We start from the raw sequence: 19,837 nt of genomic DNA, 5'->3' as shown, positions 1-19,837 counted from the left end.
AGATGATGAGCTGATGTTGACTCCCTTGTTTAGAATTATTTTTGCTATTGTTTGGAATTGGCCATTTGAAGCAATTTGATTGTTAAATGTGTAAACGTGAATATGCTCTCAGTACATGGTTTGTGTTCACAATGAAGTACGCGCTATTGCGCAGTTTGGAGCAGAGCGCGCTCTAACTTCGACCGGAAGACCTTTTTAAATAGTATTCGTATCCCTCCGCACATGTTATGTTTAAAAATCCTATGACTGATCTCATAACACCAGTGACCATTATAATGGGCTGCGTCGTCGATGTGGTAAAATTACTGAAATATAAAACTAGTTTTACAACTTGACGTTAATACAATTTTTCCAAGAGATCTATTTTTCATGGCGGTAGCTCTCAGCCGCTTACCTCATAACCTCCGATGACGTTTATGGCGCCAGAAATCAAGGGGTTTAGTGAGGAGCTTGGTTGTCAGCTGGCGGATATTTACCGTTATATGTGTCATGTTGGCGCCACCGTACCCGTAACACATTTGTAAGGCAGAATCGCAGCTGGTTGTCTGTCGTTCGTGCTAGTATAGAGTCGGTTTGGTGTCAAGATGGTGATACTACGCAGCAGTAGCGGCGGTGTAGGAGCTGAGCCGGTGGCAACAACTCCGAAGAGGAGATCGATGGAGTTGGAAACAAGCTCCGAGTTTCTGTCGCTGTTTCCCGCGTCGCAGAGAAAGTCCGCCCGGCAGACCCGGTCCTCCCGGGCCCTGGATGACAGCTTTAGCAGCACGGAAAATAACATGGTGAATGTGATCATATACACTTAGACCGCTGGTTAGATAACTAGATTACCATTTATACTCTTGGTGTATAAATTATACATGAACATAACTTTGCTGTGCTAGTTTTGCTAGCGTGCTAAGCTAACATTAACTAGTCCGTTAGCCAGCTTGTCACTTAACGTTACTGATGAATTATCTGAATGAGCACCCGTAACGTTAGTCCCGCTAACATTTTACTGAAACTTGCATGTCTATTGGGCATTGGTTGATTCATTGTGTCAAACATTTACACACTCTACTGTCAAAATGGCACAGGTATTGGACCATTTAAACTGTAATGTTTTGCTCAGTGTTATGTGTCATGGCCATATATAACAATATCATAACGTTGGGTTACTAGACCAGGTTGTCAGGAAGCGAAATGCCCTAACGTTAAATGTCAATTGTTTGGGTATTGTGGCGGGCTACATTATATTTTTTTTGTGGAGGGAGGAGATGTAGTATTTTATTAGCTTAATCATTCATTAAACCGTGGCTCAGACGTATATTTTACTTTATAAATTAAAGTTTAATAAACCGTAACCCTCAATTTTCACAGAGGCACTCTTTTGCAAAACAGGACCATTTTCTGTAGGATTAACCCTGGCCTTAGTCCAAAATCATATGCTTTATCTTACATGCATGCTTGACATGTATATTAAATTATGTTCATATACTAGTTGCTAAAGTATATTCTGAGAGTAAACTTACTTAAACTAAAGATTTCTTTTAGGTCGTCATTTCTAATCCATAAACAACACACCCTCTGAGACACATGAGGAGTATTTTAACAAAGTGCCTTCAGAGATGGTGGTCAGCAGCAGAAACCAAAGGGCAAATAGTGGTTTAGTAACTGACAAGCAAGTATTGAGCTTTCTAGCCATGAGATCGTCATTGCCACCCAGCAGTCTGGTCTTGGCAGCCATATAAATGTATTTATTTCTTTTTTTCTAGATACAAAAATGGATGTATTTATTTCAAATGATAATCCACATATCTTCTATTAAATAAAGTTCATGGTGGAATGTTGTATGAACAAGTGTAAAATATAATTTAAAATTCAATATACAAAAGCTGGAATAAATTAACAGAAATAAATGGGGATACTGGTAATTGTCACATGTTAACAGTGATGATTCACACAGCTTGCTTCACATTGCAAACATATTCTTTATTGTGAATCCTGTACACCTTCAGTTTTGTACAGGTCTAAAAGTAGATCAATAAAAGCAATAAATAATCTTCATCATGGCCCATGATTAATTTGAATTTCTAATTTAATCGCAGACACTCCTCATTCCTTCTATATATGCTATACACTCTGAACTCATAATCTGACTGTGCCAGGGGCATGCTGATATGAAGCAGGATGAAGGAAGTGGACTCCATCACTCTCTGAGGACCCGAGGACAGAGAGTTAAACTAGAGGTCTCTTTTGCGGACACAGAGCCGAATACCAGCTCCCCTGTGAATGAAAACCACTCTGGAGGAGGATGCCTCAGGTAATACAGACTCACTCACTTTGATATTATTGATACTTTATAACCAGCTTCTCTCTAAGGGGAATGGTTGCTAGTCAATCTACTCTAGTCAGCAAGTATCAGGTTTTTTTACTTAGTCTGACAAAACGTGTGTCAAAAGATAAACAGGACGTAGCAGGAGCTGGCCTCCCTCTATTTTTATTATATTATTGATTATATGGTAAATTAATCTGACGACTATAAAGAGAGCAGGTGGGCCGGGTTAGGCGGACGCTGTAACTCCTCACTCGCTAACTATAAGCTTTATCAAAGAGGAGAGTTTTAAGTTAACTCTTACATGTGGTGACGGTGTCTGCCCCCCGAACACAGACCGGGAGCTGGTTCCACAGGAGAGGAGCCTGGTAGCTGAAGGCTCTGGCTCCCATTCTACTTTTTAATCGTCCAGAATAATTTTTTATTTTGTAAGTTGGCTGCTAGCCACGTCTTGGTCTACATTTATTATAGTCATTCTTGGAAAGACATTTTATCTCAGCAAATATGTGCTTGCCATATCAAATTTAATGTAAATCCCAAGTTGGGAGTATTTTTAAAACATTTCAAAATTTTTGCACATCACTATGCACGTTGTTAATACTCAAATAATGAATATAGGAGGAATTCATTTCTGATTTTTATGTGTCCTTCTGCTCTTTAGAAAATCTTCCAGGCTGCAGAGAGAGGGAAAAGCATCCAGTGGCAAACAGCAAGCAGGTACAGTTCGCTACAGTGTAATTTCTCTCCAAAGAGCACGAGAGCTCCTATATAGCACACTAAGCAAGTTTAGCAGCATTTTTAGGAGAGTCTATACTAGTAAGTTAACATAAAACTGTTTCCATTGCCACAGATGTTCCAGATGAGGTGGAGGGGTCATCTACTCCCAAGAGGAGCCGCTTCAATCTACAGAGTCGACAAGGGGAGGAAGAAGAAGAAGAGGAGGAAGAGGAGGATCGTTCAGTGCGACGTAGTTCCCGAATCACCAGATACAAACTGGATACCCGTAACCAGTCAGTCCTCTACGACCGCCTCATCACCAAGTGAGTTGAGCAACAACTCCAGCTTCTTTTTACCTCCAGCTTCAGTTCAAAATAACACTGATCTGTCACCCCAACAAGTATCTAACAAATGGAGGGACATGCATACATGTGCTGTGGGTGTGGATTTCAAGCTAATGAGATTCGAGATAAACTCTGATAAAATCTGCTAAATTGTTACTCTGATTGTCCCTCAGCACTGCTGAAGCTGTTCTGCAGAAGATGGACGACATGCAGAAGATGAGACGCAGACTGAGGAGCAGAGACCGAGACAATGAACAAGAGGTAAGATCCCACAAACGTTACTTTTTCCTTCTAAAGCTTTACATTGTGTTGTGTAATCCTAGTGTTTATGTTGCTGTTTGAGAATGTGTAACAAACTTTAAAACAGTGGATTAACCAGCATTTGACCGGTTTCCTCTGAGCAGCTCAGTGTGTACACCAGGGGTAAAATGACAAGGTCCCTTAGGACAGATGTGGAGAGTAAAGACACCAAGGAGGAGAACCAAGGTGAGATGCATTAGGATTAATAACCACTTCAGGTACATAGCCGGGAAATGCTTTTTACCTTTTTATAGAAACTTAAATAGGGATGGAACCCCCTTTTTTTCCCTCTAATTCACAGGAGAGGTTAAGGACGATCACGATGATGATGATGAAGAGGAGGAGGAAGATGGAGAAGATGAGGAGGAGGAGGAGGAAGATGATGACGATGAGGGTGGCGAGGATGAGGAAGAAGAAAATCAGAGGCGTTATGACTTCAGACAGCGGAAGACTGTGGTTCGCTACCAGGCCCCACAGGATGGTACTGCTTTTGTTCAACTTGATCACATCATGGCAGATATGCCCACATGTGAAAGGCAAAAAATACACTTAATACCTTTTTTTTATTAAATTGTAAGCACTACATATATTATACAAGTCTAGACTAGAGCTGTCAATCTTTCTCTATAATACCATTCCAATATCTTTTATTTATATATATTTATATTTTTAAACATCAGAATATTTAATACTTAAATGCAGCCCGTTATTAATATGTACGACACTACTCAGGCTTATGCATTGTCAATGCCACTATAAGCATGTGGTTGTTGTTACATGTTCTGTCCACTAGAGGGACTTCCAACATCAGCCTGGCCTTGAAGGGGACCTACGTCATAGCACATTGCATTTCTTGCACGCCGCTTTGCTTACATTCATTTTCCACCACGAGCACACAGCAACAAACACAAACAGAGAACTCTGTAATGAAACATGATCTAACAAGCGTATTAAAGCATCTCTGTTGTAAAGGCTAACGCTGCTCGGTTAACACAATGACATCATGTTAGAAAGCACAGCCGAAACGATTTGTCATAAACTAAGTAACAATAGTGTTAGCCACCATGCTAACATCATTGATAACGAAGCCAAGCGGTGCTGTCACTACTATTTTAGTGATTTATAAGCAACTTATTTCTTGCAGATTGTCACGTTACTGAGAATACAGCTGTTAGAAGGTAATATATGAAGTTGAAGCTAACTCTAACATTAGCTGTCTCCATGAAGCTCCCAGCTAAGCTCCTATAACTCGCAACGCAGTAAGGAAACATGAACGAGCTAACTAATGATAACATAAGCATTTTGGCTCGGTGGATCTATTTTAAAGTAATGTTAAAACTATTTCCCATCCTTCTTCCGATTTCCAACCGCAGCCTGACACTCCCCCTGTACTAACATTACTCGGTACGTAACCTTAGCTCCGTGATCTTAAGACCTCCCAATGCCTTGTGTTTCTCACTCCCGCCATCTTATTGTTCATCAGACGTGACGTGACAAAAGCATTTTGTTTTCACATGTGGGTAGGCCAAGGCAAGAATAGGGAGATTAGCTGACGTTAGCCAACATATTTATTAAAAAAAATCACATTCGAGATTTCTTTTTTCTTTTTACTATTCTAATTATATTCGACTTTTCGAATTTGTTCTATCAGCCCTAGTCTAGACCGACATGGATGTAACTGCAACTTGACTGGTTGGCAGAGGCATACAACCGCAAGGCACTAATTGTAGTTTTAGTTAGTGTTTTTCGTGTCTACCAATATTACAACTGATAGCATTCAAATTGGCTTCAATTACTTCATTATAAATCTTAACATATTGCATATTTGCCATGTAGCGCAATTCTATAAAATTCACCTAGAGAAACTGGATTATTCATTAGAACGCTTTAAGCAGACTGTTTGCATTTTGTTAAATTTGACAGTTTTGATGGGGTTTGTTTTCTTAGAACCAAGAGAGCCCAGGAAGCGCAGCATGTACAGCATGGACCACTCGTCTCCTACCAGACGCAGGTTTAGATTCAGCTCCACGGCCCCCAGGAGCCCCTACAACAGGAGACGAACCAGCAGGTTAGTATGACACAGAGCTCTAGACTGTGACCAAATTGGTTGCATATGCGTTGCACAGCGCGTGATGCGCATGTTTACTTAGCGGTGTAGAACTTTACGAAATGATCCATTTAGCTGTTACCGTGTTCCGCAAATGAAGCCGTCTGTACACTAGCTGATTATTTTTAAAAGAAAAATGAGGATAGAGAGGAGGAGGATGACAATGAGAGTTTCTGGCTCAGACCCCACTAATGATGAAAGTGCAAGCAGGGAGAGACTGACTGAGACAGTGAAGAAGAAAAATACCAGGATGGCTAACGCTCTATCTGTGATCGTGGTACGAGGGGAAAGCTATGCTGTGTGTATGTTGTAGGCAATAACTGTAAACTTGATACCGGTTCGACACAATTTAAGTCTGAAACATTGAAATTGCACAAGGACAGTTAGCAACACAAAACCTGCAGGGACTGATGCATTACCCAAAACACTGAGCCCCTCAAGTCTCGAGTCAATCGTTACATCGATGCAAAACAAGGGTTTCCCATAAACATCATTGATTAATACCACACATTACCAAAGAAAAGGCACAACCAATTCATGTGCTACCACTGGAAAAGTTAGTCTGGAGCTCTGATGACAGCTCATACACCAGCCAATGGTGTATATTCAAGGGATCTGTTTTCTCAGAACACTGTTCTGATTAATGCCTTATGAAATAATGTTAGAAGTTACTGTAGCAGTGAGGAAAAAGTTTTCTGACTAACGCAGCGTCCAGAACAGGATCATATAGCGCTCTCTCTAATAGCCAATTTAGTATTATCATTGCATGTAAAACCAATCCCAAAATTCCTCTTTTTCCTCTTTTTTTCTGATTCTCTTCATCCCACCCTCAGGAGTAGTTCTGAGAGGTAAGACCCTTGCTACTTGTCCATATTGGTGTTTATTGTTAGTCTGTAGTTTGTCTTTGGGGTGCTGTCTGTCACTGTAGTTGTTGGAGGGTGTGGCACATTTGGGACAGGAGATGGTGAACCAAACTTTACCTGAACTCAATGTCTTAGCATTGTTTAACTTTGCAACAAAGAAAAACCCATTGTTTAAAGGCTGAGTTTCTATTAGCCAGTATTTGGTGTAAGTTAATTAGTGAGTGGTAATGGTGCTGTGTGTTTGTTTGTTTGTTTGACCTTAAATTAAATTTTTTAATACTAAGTGTCTCCCCCTCTTGCTGAGGGCAGCATAGCAAAACCATATATTTTAGTAGCTTAAATGAAAAAGAAAACCATTACCTAAATGCGGTTGGGATTCTTAGTTGTCGATAAGCTTATAGTAATAATGATACAGATAGGACAAGAAATAATGTTGCTGCTTCTTTTGCCTCCGCAGAAGGAGACACGCCATCCACAGCAGTGACTCCACTTCCTCATCTTCAGACGATGAGAAATTCCAGAGACGGAGAAGTAAGAACAGGAGCAGGCCAGTCAACAGGTGAGAGCGTCAGCAGCAGCTGTCATACAGTACAGGTAGACAACAGTCTCTTATCTCTTAATTCATGTAAAGGTGGATGAATAGATAACTATTGAGAAATAAATCATGCTTCATTACTAGTGTGACCTCTTGGGTCCCTTAAGGATAACATTTTACAAGTTTCCCTTACCCATCGTCCTGTAATTTAATGATTAATTAATATGAAAATATACATTTATATATATATATATATATATATATATATATATATATATATATATATATATAATTTTATTTATTTATTTTTTTTTTAAGAAAAAAAGAGGAAAAAAACTCTCTAAATTTTGTTTATTTTTCGTGTTTTTGGTTAAGATGTCTGCCAATGAACCTTGCGAAAGACGACCTGCTGGGGATCCAAAAGGACAGGATGAAGATTGGCGCCAGCCTCGCTGATGTGGACCCCATGCACATAGACAAGACGGTAAGACACATTGAAAGATGGACAGATGAAAACACATGTCCAAATTAGTCTGACAAACAGGTACATGTGTTGCCGTGTTTCCTTTTTAGGATTTAATTTTTTAGCAGTGGGGACAGGTCTGTCCGAACAAGCAGCGCCGAGGGGTACCTCCAGGCGGCAGACGCACAGAGGGAGTGGGTTACCACTACATCTATAGACTATTTCCAATTTATATTATATTACACTGACTCACTTACCGTTTTAATGTTTCCAGATGTTTGATATCAGGACGATGAGCCGACAGAACTGACTAGTTGACCGTTGTCCAGTTAGAATGGACCCACCACGGTGACGTTTTTGGTGGAGCTTTTCGTTTAACAGTCGACTCGGAAGAAAGCGAATATTTTGACGATAAACTACATCAACACAACAGTATGTGGAGTTAAACTGGATGGGCCCAAATAACCTCTGAATAAATCTACTTGTTGTTAAATTGCAATGTGAGCGGCAGCCAACATTATGTCGGCAGGATAGTTTAAAAGGCAACCGCGACTACATTGTGCTTCTGCCCTATTTCTGATACCGTGGCGGCAGAAATTTTGCCATGGTGGGCCGCCACTACAAAATCAACAGAGGAGATTGATTGATTTATTAGACAGTAACAGAAATAAATGCATAACAAAAATGCCAACGCAGTGACATTGTACATTTATCGTACGAAAAACTGTGTTGATATGATATAAATATTGACATTAAATATAGCACAGCATAGCACACTAGCACTTAAAGGTGCTTTTATTCCTGCTAATACGATACTGATGAATGGATGCTTGGACAGTTTGTAGGTCAGTAGTATTCTAAGCAAACAATCTAAACATAACACTTATTTGTCATCCAGGTGTGTTTTGAAAGCATCGGAGGTTTGAGCAGACACATCTCAGCGCTGAAAGAGATGGTGGTGTTCCCTCTCCTCTACCCAGAAGTCTTTGAGAGGTTCAAGATACAGCCTCCCAGGTAAACAATGTGTGTTTGTTGTGCATTCATTTTACATTCATGTGACTTTACATTCAATATCTCATTTACTGTTTTTTTTAAGACTGGCTGGCTTATCCTATCCTGAATTGCTGTTAAAGAAGTTATATATATTTCTTCTTTTTTTTTTTAACTTCTTTTCTTTTCAGTCCGATCCCTTCTGCAGGCTTTGGTTGGATTGTAATGGCAGTAAAACTCTAATAAAGTCCCTGTTATTGATCTTTGCCATATTTTCTCTTGTCTTTTTAGGGGCTGTCTATTTTACGGTCCTCCGGGCACAGGGAAAACCCTTGTAGCCAGAGCTCTGGCCAATCAGTGCAGTCAGGGTGAAAGAAAGGTGTCTTTCTTTATGAGGAAAGGAGCTGACTGCCTCAGTAAGTGGGTGGGAGAGTCTGAGAGACAGCTGCGACTGCTTTTTGACCAGGTAAGCCAAACTCCTCATCAACATACTATATACTTTTTGGGATGGATGGCGATTGTCAGTAGTTTTTTTTTTTTTCCCCCTTTGTTTCAAGCATGATTGGTTCCCATCGACAAAGAATATCAGAAAACATTTATTGGAAAAGCTACTTTTAACTCTCTGTATTTTGACACATTAACTTGTAGATTAGGATAAACCATTATCAAGTATCAGGTTTAAAGATAATGCAATCTCCAACTGATTGAATTCTTAATGAATTGTTTCTAGGCATACCAGATGCGTCCATCCATCATCTTCTTCGATGAGATTGATGGTTTGGCTCCAGTCAGGTCCAGCCGTCAGGATCAGATCCACAGGTGAGCAGCCTCCCTGTTCTCATGTTGTACAGAACACACGTGGTGATTTGTAATGAGATCAGTGAGCGTTAAATGTACAGAGTGGAAGAATGAAAATGACTGTCGGATCGTTTTGGGTTGCCAGATTTTCTGAAAAAGAAATAAATTAATCTTAATCAGCATTAAGCATTGGCCGTCATAAGCCTAGTACATGCTTCATGTGACAACAATCACAGTTAAGTGAATACACTAAAATAACATAATTCCCACCAGCATGACTGGGTTTTTGGTTGAAACAACTTGGATGCAGCTACACAAAGGCACCTCACTCACTCAGTTGAAAACAAATAAGGTATGCAACCCTTGAATGTTTGTTGCAACATTTATTGTGGACACATCTTACACACACTAAAATCATTTATGGCCGCGATTGGTGTCGAATCCGAAAATAGCTCACCTGGTAGAGCGGGCGCCCATATGCAGAGGCCAAGTCCTCGACGCAGCGGCTCAGGGTTTGAGTCCGACCTGCGGCCAATTGCTGCATGTCTTTCCCCTCTCCTTTCCTGTCTACAGCTGTCCTGTCTATTAAAAAGGCTAAAATGCCCCCCCAAAAAGAAATAGAATCAGTTAAGAATGATTGGACATTTATTATAGTAGTTATATGTTTGAATCCTAATTTCTTCATAAGATATCTTGCGTTTATCAGGAAAAGAAAGTGGCAGCTTGAAAGGAGAATGTGGGAGTTCACTATCTTTTAAATGGATATTATTATATTGTAGTATAATACAGTAGTCACTACAATCAATATAATTAATTTGGTGTTCTGCAGTTATATCCTCTTTGTTACAGAGATAGCGTTGACCAGTTAGAAAACCTAATCGGAGTCTTTTTTTTTCTGTCCCTGTAGTTCCATTGTGTCGACCCTGTTGGCTCTTATGGATGGATTAGATGGTAGAGGAGAGGTTGTTGTGATAGGAGCTACAAACAGACTGGACTCCATTGACCCAGCTCTGAGAAGACCTGGGCGCTTCGACAGAGAGTTCCTCTTCGGCCTGCCAGACAGAGAGGTGAGAAACTGTGGCTGCCCTTTACTGCTTGGCTGAGATTTGAAAAAGAACAAAAAATGACGTGTGGAATGATTTTTGGGCTAAAACAGTGGAAGTCTTTCAGCTTGCAAATGTTGTACCTGAACTTGAAATGCTGTGATCTTATTCAATCTTATGAATTTGTATGGCAGGCGAGAAAGGACATTCTGAAGATCCACACCAGACAGTGGGATCCACCACCCTCCGACATTTTTCTGGAAGAGTTGGCAGATAAATGCGTTGGTATGTTTGCATATGATGGTCCAGCAGCTTGAAAAATACACATCTTGTTAAATGTCCCCAGTACATATAACAATTGCATTAGGTAAAAATTGTCAATACTGTATAACTTGGTATGAACATCAGAGAAAGCCTTTTTTTATTATTATTATTATTCTTCTTTTAGTGCAACATCTACTGAAAATTATACAGGTATGAGCCTAGGACAAACCTGTGTCTCACAACCAAAACTGTCCTTTATCTCCATTCAGATCATTTGCACAGGAACACTGGCACACAATTTGTGCACACCTACAACTACAGATTAAATAATGATTGTCTACAATCTGTTTGCCAGGTTATTGCGGAGCAGACATCAAGGCAGTGTGTTCAGAGGCCGCCCTGTGTGCACTGCGGCGTCGTTACCCACAAATCTACTCCTCATCGCAGAAACTTGTTCTTGATGTCAACTCCATCGCTATCTTAAGCAAAGACTTCTTGTCCGCCATGTCCAAGATGGTGCCTGCTGCCCAGAGGTACAACCAAACTAACTGTATATTGTAAAAGGAAAAAAGGTGTAACATTATTGTTACATTTCCAGTGCCTGGTTCTTGCATATGGTTGTCTTAAATATGATGCTGATTGTGATTCTTAGGGCAGTAGTGTCACCAGCCAAGGCCCTGATACCTGCCATTCGTCCTCTGCTGAGTGCCACCCTACAGAACATCCTCCACACTGTCAGCAGACTGTTCCCGCATGCTGAGCAGGGCTTAAAGAGGAAGAGAGAACTAGGTGCAGGTTTGCTTTGTCTTTTTCTTTTGTTCTGGTTTGCATTCATTTATTCTGGCAATCGTCTGTTCTGTTCATTTAACCACTTATTTTCCCCTTTGTCCATAACCACTAGGTTGATTGTTCCTATCCTTTACCAACCCCTTTTGGGGCATCCGGAGTAACTGTTGTACTGTGTTTCGGTGTGCGTGTTTATTTCCAGATGTGGCCTCTGGTGTGTCTGAGGATGATCTGATGTTCAGTGAGGAGGAGGACTCAGAAGTCTGCCCCAATGGACAGACCTCTCACTCCCAACTCACACCTGCTGTCCAGGGACTCCTTGACCTCAAAAGGTTGGTTAGCCATTATTCAAGACGCAATGTTATGCAGGGGTTCATAGAGCTCAACAGTGACAGCCCACCTGTTGAACGGCTCTGGTTCCAGGAGTGATTTCCCCCCATTTAATTGCTCCATTGACCTGTCAGAAAATGATTATATAAAGAGTTTTAAGCCTGGAACCAAGCCAAATAAATATTGTTTTACATAATTTATTAATTTAAAATTGTAGTCATAATGTCCCAGTGACTCAAATCTTTTTTGAAGATCTTTTAGGCAAATTAGCCCTTGAGCCCTTTCCTACCAGTTTACCCATCTCAGTGTCTCTGTCATCTGTCTGTGTGTAGCAGTGTGCTGAGCTACCCGACCTCCTACCGTCCCAGGCTGCTGTTGGAGGGCAGACTAGGCTCAGGTCAGAGCTCCCACCTGGCTCCTGCTGTCCTCCACGCTCTGGAGAAATTCACCGTGTACACACTGGACATGGCCGTGCTGTTTGGAGCCAGCGCAACTGCACCGGAAGAGACTTGTGCTCAGGTAAACAAGAACACTATGCAAAATAACGCACTGGTAAATTGTTATTTGGTACATATTTAGTTACGTATAACCAGTCATGAGATGTCTTCCAGTTGGGCATTTTGCATTTAAACAGAATCAGGCCTCACACACAACTGATGTGGACTAGAGGTAGTCTCTACTCTTGCAGCCTTGTCAAATTCAGTGTGTTCTTTTCAGTGGACTTCACTGGCCAAAATGGCTGCCACATTGACTGTAGTTCATGGGCCCCACCTCCTTACCTCGTGGGCAGTGGGGATAAATATGTACTACAGACAGATACTCGTATCAAAGAGCTACGTTAATGGCAGGGGTGAATGAGTCATTGCGTTACCAGAAGTGATATCTGGAAGTTGCTTATTTATTATGAACAGCAGTCAAAAAAAAGATCATTCTCTACTTAGTTTATATGAAAACTACTTCATATGAAACGTTTGAACACTAATGCTTTAAATGTACTGATGATTTTGTATGTCTACATTTTACCTTTGGTATGTCCTTTGGGTTACAGGTTTATACTACACCCTCATATGTTTTTTTTATATTTCTTCAATGTGATTTGTATTCATGTGTGTGAAACAAATAAACATAAAAGTTTAAATGTACAGTGACGTGAAATGGAGAAAACCAAACAAATCCTCACTTTCGAGAGAGGCTGTAACCTGGAAATGTGTTTTTTACTTGAAATGATGTAAACTATTATCAATACACTCTCCTCAACTCTGTAAGGTCCTCATCATACCTGTTGAGTTATGCATTGAGCCACTATCATCCCGTCAAATTGATCCCCATTTTATATTCTATGAAAGTGCCACTGTTCTGTACACTCTTTTGTTGATTTACATCAGTTTTAAATATCCATATCATATATTAATGTTTCCATATCCTATGTTCTGCAGATCTTTGTTGAAGCAAAGCGCACCTCTCCCAGTGTCCTGTACATCCCTCACATCGGACAGTGGTGGGAAACAGTGGGTCCGGCCTTAAGAGCCACCTTCCTCAGCCTGCTCAGCTCCATCCCTGCCTTCGCTCCTATACTGCTTCTGGCTACGTGCAACCTGAAATATGACCAACTCAGTATGGAGGTATGGAAAGAAGAATGATACATGAGGGCATAAGAACATAGTTGTGGTGTGAAATTAAGATGTCATGCCATCTAATGTACTATTCTGTGACAGATGGACACAGTACTGATCTACAAGCCTTCTCTCACTTTTCTTGTCTCAGGTGCAGGAGCTGTTCCGGATGGAGTACGGAGAGGTTTTTCACGTCCAGGTCCCCACCAGCAGAGAAAGAAGAAACTTCTTTGAGGATCTAATCCTCACTCAGGCTGCCAAAGCCCCTGCCTCAAAAAAGAAAGCTGGTGAGAAATAGACAAGTTTATAATAGATCTAAGCTAGCATTGTGTGATCTGTAGTTAAAGTGGGCAGGGTTGAGTCTTGTTCCTAAAAAAACAAAGGAGAAAAAAAGAAGATGCTGGTATTCACATTCTATCCAAATAGAGCAGGATACAAGCTGCTTCAGGTGGAGGATGTTGGAGCGTAAATACAGAGAAGAAAGGAAGGATGTCTGCATGCTGAAAGTCAATGTGATACTAATGTTGTGCGTTGTGTAGTACTATGTTAGTTTAATTCACTTCTGACTTGTCTATCAACTCCACTTTCTTCAGTGCTCAATGCATTGGAGTTGCTTCCTGTCGCCCCTCCACCTGCCCCACGTCAGCTGACAAAAGAGGAGACCCAACGATTGGATGAGCAGGAGGAAGATACCCTCAGGGAGCTCCGCCTTTTCCTGCGTGATGTCACCAACCGCCTGTCCCAAGATAAACGCTTCAAGGCTTTCACAAAGCCTGTGGATTTAGAAGAGGTAGCTGTTCCATTATATTCTATTATTCATTTCATAAAGCTTTACTACCCAGTGTTCAGTTTGTACTCACTGCAGCCTCTTTGTCATGTGTTTTAGGTTCCAGATTACGCTGAGGTGATCGAGAAGCCTATGGACCTGTCAACAGTTCTCTCTAAGATCGACCTCCATCGGTATGGGACTGTCAAAGAGTTCCTCCAAGACGTGGATCTCATCTGGCAGAATGCCCTCGAATACAACCCAGACAGGGACCCCTCAGGTACACACAGTGATATACTCAGCATCCTCACAGAGAACATATACAGTGTAATGCAACAAGTTTTCATTCTTGCTCATTTGAGTGAGTGTATGTGTGTTTCCTCCAGACCGTCAGATCCGCCACAGAGCATGTGCATTGAAGGACACCGTCCATGCTATCATCAGAGATGAACTGGATGAAGATTTTGAGAAGATTTGTGTGGAGATCAAAGCGTCGCGCAGCACAAGAGGTAAATGCGATGTGTTTTTGTGTATGCATGCATACAGTTAGAAGGCAAATATGTGACGTTTGACAGTCAACGTTGTCCTAGCCTCAGGGATTACAAAGATATTCTGTGTGATCCCAGCTTTAAAATTGTAACCAGTAAGGGACTGTTCATTTTTTATTAAAGGGGGTACCGGAGGAGTTTTGGGATCTTTAGTCAAAATAGACTTGACCCTCCCTTCGCCAACAATACGTTTTTCTATGACCCTCCGTAATGATTGGGGAAAATAGGCATGACCCTCCCCAACAATTTATCGATGCCTTCTGTACTGGTTGGCGCTTGGCAAAGATGTACAGATAGCCACTGTTTTTTTTTTACAAACATGAAATACGTGACTTAACCTCTGCTTTTTCATCTTACACATCACGCTCCTCTGTTATGGTGTGGTGGCCATTTCAGTAGATTTACTCACTAACATAGTTGTGGAAACACAATAAGCGTGGAAATTAAATGCACACTTCCTGCGTTACTTCAAATACTAAGTTACTCCTCTAGTAAACTAGTATTCACATGAAATAAAACATTGAGACCATTCAACAAAGCACACTGGGTAATAAGAAATTCAACACATGAACTGGTTGCTATGGACTCGTCACTAGGCTTCCTCAGTCATTGTATGTTTTAGCATATAGGTAAAGCTGCCGAAGCTGAACGTTATCCAAAACTCAATTCAGCGTCCATTTGGGAGCTTGCATGCTACCACTCCTTCCTTCTCAAATGTCGTTTGCACAATTTAAAATCACCAGGACCCAGGCGCAGAGCTATGGGCAGGCCTGGCCCGTCCAGGCATTGACAGCTGGCCCGTCCAATCAGAAATTCAAAGTGTCTTGGTGTGCAAAGCGCTGCAACAATCACAACAACCATGGATTGTTGTGGCCGACAACTGGAAACTTTATACATTGTTCGTCTGCTATTTCATTACTAAATTCACTTCGGAGACTTTTTTTATGCAAAAAAATCAATTATGTAGAGCTCAAAAATGGGTCGTTTTACGAAACTCGTTGGCTAATTGCAAATTTCGTCCAACTGTGTCGGAGTTCAGAAGCTCCGCAGTCTGACGTGACAGCCGTTGGGTGCCTGCCAGGGTCGCTGGCTTGCAGCCCAGCATGTCCACCTTTTTTTCCCCAATCGTTTGTTTAAATAACTCGACACACATATCCATTATAAGATTAACTGGAACCTGTGGTTTTTCGAAAGTTATAATACTCCACAAGAGATTGCGGGCATAACAAGCTCGCTGACCGGGCTGTCGCACACACGGAGCAGGCAGAGGAGAGGGAGAGCAGCGTCTGACAGGACAGAGAGATACCAGTCTCCCTTGTAAATAAATTATAACATGTATATTAGATCTGTCAGTCTTCCTCTATCATAGGCGCCGATTTACGTTTTCCTCTGTGGGTGCTCACGGACGCACGCCCTATTTTAAAAAAAAAAAGAAAAAAAAAAGAAAAGAAATTGTCAAAAATTTTGCATTTCAGAACCTTAGGAAATGGACAGCGGACGACACGAACACACATGCCAATTAACTAAATAATAAAGCCATAAAGTAGGCTATCTTTCAACTCAGGACAGCGCCACTTCTCACAAATACAGATAGGATTGGAGATGAGAAGTTTAACTGACACGTAACCACGATCAGCGCTCACACGCTCCACTTAGCACCAACTGCAATGTTTAATTTTAAATGAATGTCGCCTACTGGCAGTCTGGCGCACGTGGATGATCAGTATTTTCCGTGGGTGCTCGAGGCAACGTGAAACCTTTGAGCTAGTCAGCTTCATTATATTCCATCTTCATGTCAGTGACGATACTTTGGCAAAAGGTGGCGCAGTTAGCTATAGGGTTGCATTCTCAAAGAATATAATAATAAGTTTATTTGATATAGCACCTTTTACAGACAAAGTCACAAAGTGCTTCACATGATAAACATTTGTACAAATACAGTACAATCCAACAGAAAATAAACAGAGGAAAAAAGAAAAGAAAGCAACTCCAAACTCGTGTTGCTGTCATGTTTTTTTTGTTTGGTAAGACCCATCTGCTAGTGATGGGGGGCCTCAACAAAGAATAAAAAGACATGATCCTCTCCTATTTTACTCCGGTGGTCCATTCCATGAATACCGAACGGTCCCTAAAGATCATTTTTAGTTAGCCAGGGACAGACTCTGCTCAGTGGCTAATTTTAAAAACCTTTTTTGAAGTACCCTGCACTGAGTTTATGCTTTTAATTTGATTCTACTATATTGTTTTGGTTCCCTTACTTACCTATTTTGTCATTTAAGTCACTCAACTTCTCACATAACTGCACAATTGCGTCCACTTGAACCAGACCTCCAGTTCCACAATGAATCGTGTTTCTCAAAGGTGTAGAATGACAAAAAAGCATTGTGCTTTCTTTTTCTTGACTACCTCAGATTGCTCCACTGCCCGGTTTGCTCCATCCTTCTACCACGTCCTTCCCAAACAGTCCAAGTCTCCTGCTGAGGCCAATATCATCGACATGACCCCACAAAGAGAGCCGGCCGGGCCCACAGCTGCAGTCACTCCCACTACAAGTGCCTCTGCTGTTACAACGCCTAAAAACTCAGGTAAAAACTACTGCAGATAACAAAACGAAATAATTGACTAAGAGCTACTGCAAAAACATCTTTATCCCCTTTGGTTTCTTCAGCTCAGAAGAAGAAAAGGCGGAGGAGTCGCTGGTCCACTGGTTCCTATTCAAAGAAGAAGTCTTCCTGCTCTCCTCACACGTCCAGAGATGATGCACACTCTGATGTGGAAGAGGAAGATGGGGACAATGAAGAGGAGGTTGAGAAGGGAGGAGGAGCAGAGTGTGATGAGCAGACTGGAGGAGAGGAGGAGCAGATGGTGTTTGATGTAGAGTCGGGGCCTGCACCAGCCCAGGAAGGTAGTTTTGGGCTCACTGCGAAGGAGCAGGAATGTCAGGAGGAAAGAGAGGAGGGGAGTCAAGCTGCTGAGGATAAGCTTATCCTGTGTGAAACGGGGACAACAAAAAGTGACGACCAGACACAGAACAAAAAAGAAAAGGTGGAAAAAGCGGTCACAGATCAACCAGGACAGCCAGAGGAAAACAAAGTGTTGACAAAAGCAGGAAATGAGAACAGTGAAACCATTTCAGTGAACACTAAGGACAGCCACACTGAGACAGAAGGAGATAACCGGGGGCAATCTAACACAGAGGAGAGTAGTGAAGCTACTAGCCAAAAGCTAAAAGAAACTGAGACTGAAAAATGTAAACCTGTAATACAGGCAGACAGGAACAACAAGGTAGTTACTATAGAGGAGGCAGAGCAGAACAGTCCTGCTGAACCAATGGAGGTGGAAGCAACAGATACCGCAACCACAGACACCTCTGCAGCTGTCAGAGGAGGAGAGGACACAGGCACAGGTTTGATATTACCCTTGTCCTATACTTAAAACTTGGCTCTTTAACTTAATGTGTAGAGACAATATTCACTAACGAATCCCTCGCTAAAGAAAGTCAGTGTAGTGTTTCTAGAGACAGCGAGGTACAGCCCCAGTGTTTCAGAGTGAATGTGTCAGCAGACTGTCATCTACTATAGTGGTCTAAACACTTGGTGTGCATGTTTTTGTTTCTCAGAGCCGAACGTGAGGCGCTTAACTCGGGCTCTTAAGAACGCTGTGCTGCAGCAGCAGATGGTCGATGTGGACAAAGCTCTGCAGATCCTGGACCAGGAAACTCCCCCTCTGGTGGTGGACAGAGACAAATTAAAGGTGTGTGGGATATTGTGGGTGTCTGGCTTATTCTTGAGTCTATTTATAGTAGGTGGTCAGATGGGTTTTCTGCATCTTGACTTTACTCATATAAGCCCTAATAAACAGATGACAAGATGAGGCTACTTTGCATTATCTTTCCCTCATCCTGTACTCTTGGGTTTTTTCTCCATATGAGGGTATGAAGATTGACAACACAAAATGTAATCTGCATGTCATTCCTCTTTGTTTTGCCTTTCTTCCTCATTTCCTCAGGAGCTGTTGGACAGAGTAGTGACCAAGACTGAAGGCTACGAGGTTTACAAGCTGGAGAAACTCTATGCTCTGCTCTGCCAGAGCGTCTATAGACACAGACGAGACTACAACAAGGCTTCACTAATCCAGGTTAGTATTGGACTGTACTGATGAGAAGATGTAGCCTTTTTTTACTGGAGATATTCTGACTTGTCATAGCAAGAAAAGCACAGATGTGACTAATAACCTTAATGATGGCTGTAAATAAGCCATGCCTTTGAGCCCAACGGCAAGGTCCTGATAGACCTCATTATTAATGTTATTAGTTACATGTGTGCTTTTCTTGTGCTATGTGTCAAAATGTCTGTAATAAAGGAGATATTCCAGGTTTTTTTCATATTTCAGTATTGCAATGGTATCTAAGAGAAGTGAAAGGTAAGGATTAATTATAGCCTTAACATAGAATATTGCCATTGTTATTAGATATTAATTAAAATATTGTGTATTACTAACCTACAGTAGATGTTACTTTTGCCTAAAGGACCTTAATGTTTCTAATCTATTGTCCTTTCCTGCTCTTCTCATTTGATTAGGAGTTGGAACAGGAGATTGAAGACTTCTGTTGACTTTTCTACAGGAAGAATGTGATTTTTCTTTTTTTAATCATGTTCATCCTCTCAGCTATGTAAATATACATTGGTTCTATTTTCATAGAAATCTACAAGCACCTCTTTGTGCATTAGCTAAATATTTGTAATACCTCTTTTGTTTATATTTAATTAAATGGATTTCCCCTAAATGTCATTGTGTGACCATTTATGTGCTCATCACGTCATAGCTGATAGTGTGACCTTTGCTGTAACTTTTAGTAAACCCCGATTAACTTGGACACTGCAGTGTGTGTGTGTGTGTGTGTGGGGGGTTGTATTAGAAAGTATCATGATTGGTTCCTGGAAACGGTTATGTTGTATTGTGCACATTGTACACATTTTAACAGCCTGAGTTATGGGTGTTGTGGTTGCATTATGAGAACAGTATGATTCAAGGTTTTTTAAGTCTCACCCATTTAAAA

General features: G+C 41.2%; 1 protein-coding gene and 1 non-coding gene across 6 annotated transcripts; both read left to right on the top strand.

Annotated features, from left to right (window-relative positions):
• Positions 1–394: 394 nt before the first annotated feature.
• LOC120562754 (ATPase family AAA domain-containing protein 2-like) lies at positions 395–19,564 on the top strand. Of its 5 annotated transcripts, none has more exons than XM_039806639.1 (30): positions 395–779; positions 2,145–2,299; positions 2,973–3,028; positions 3,162–3,351; positions 3,546–3,633; positions 3,777–3,858; positions 3,974–4,153; positions 5,620–5,740; positions 6,613–6,627; positions 7,100–7,201; positions 7,553–7,661; positions 8,539–8,654; positions 8,922–9,096; positions 9,361–9,449; positions 10,336–10,495; positions 10,666–10,756; positions 11,091–11,268; positions 11,388–11,524; positions 11,724–11,853; positions 12,187–12,370; positions 13,288–13,473; positions 13,616–13,751; positions 14,058–14,254; positions 14,351–14,510; positions 14,617–14,739; positions 17,190–17,363; positions 17,447–18,184; positions 18,398–18,531; positions 18,787–18,915; positions 19,359–19,564. In XM_039806639.1, the coding sequence occupies exons 1-30, from the start codon at positions 585–587 to the stop codon at positions 19,389–19,391; spliced, it is 4,563 nt and encodes a 1,520-aa protein (XP_039662573.1). In that variant the 5' UTR covers positions 395–584; the 3' UTR covers positions 19,392–19,564. The 5 variants fall into 5 exon arrangements, with proteins under 5 accessions (XP_039662573.1, XP_039662576.1, XP_039662575.1 ...); XM_039806642.1 differs by having other exon boundaries at positions 396–779; positions 2,166–2,299; positions 12,184–12,370; XM_039806641.1 differs by having other exon boundaries at positions 396–779; positions 2,163–2,299; positions 12,184–12,370.
• Positions 12,535–12,669, top strand: LOC120563210. Its single transcript, XR_005639926.1, has one exon. It is a non-coding gene; the product is annotated as a small nucleolar RNA SNORA5 (small nucleolar RNA).
• Positions 19,565–19,837: the final 273 nt, after the last annotated feature.

The sequence above is a fragment of the Perca fluviatilis genome, chromosome 7 (assembly GCF_010015445.1).
Source record: "Perca fluviatilis chromosome 7, GENO_Pfluv_1.0, whole genome shotgun sequence".
NCBI lineage: Eukaryota > Metazoa > Chordata > Actinopteri > Perciformes > Percidae > Perca > Perca fluviatilis.
Note: the sequence above shows the minus strand (reverse complement) of the source record. Positions and strands in the feature narration are given on the sequence as shown.

Bases quoted from the DNA above. Each gene is read 5' to 3' on its own strand.
- LOC120562754 (XM_039806637.1), top strand. From the start codon at position 585: ATGGTGATACTACGCAGCAGTAGCGGCGGTGTAGGAGCTGAGCCGGTG. The intron at 11,269-11,387 runs GTACAACCAAAC...TGTGATTCTTAG, and splicing joins ATGGTGCCTGCTGCCCAGAG to GGCAGTAGTGTCACCAGCCA. The intron at 14,255-14,350 runs GTAGCTGTTCCA...CATGTGTTTTAG, and splicing joins AGCCTGTGGATTTAGAAGAG to GTTCCAGATTACGCTGAGGT.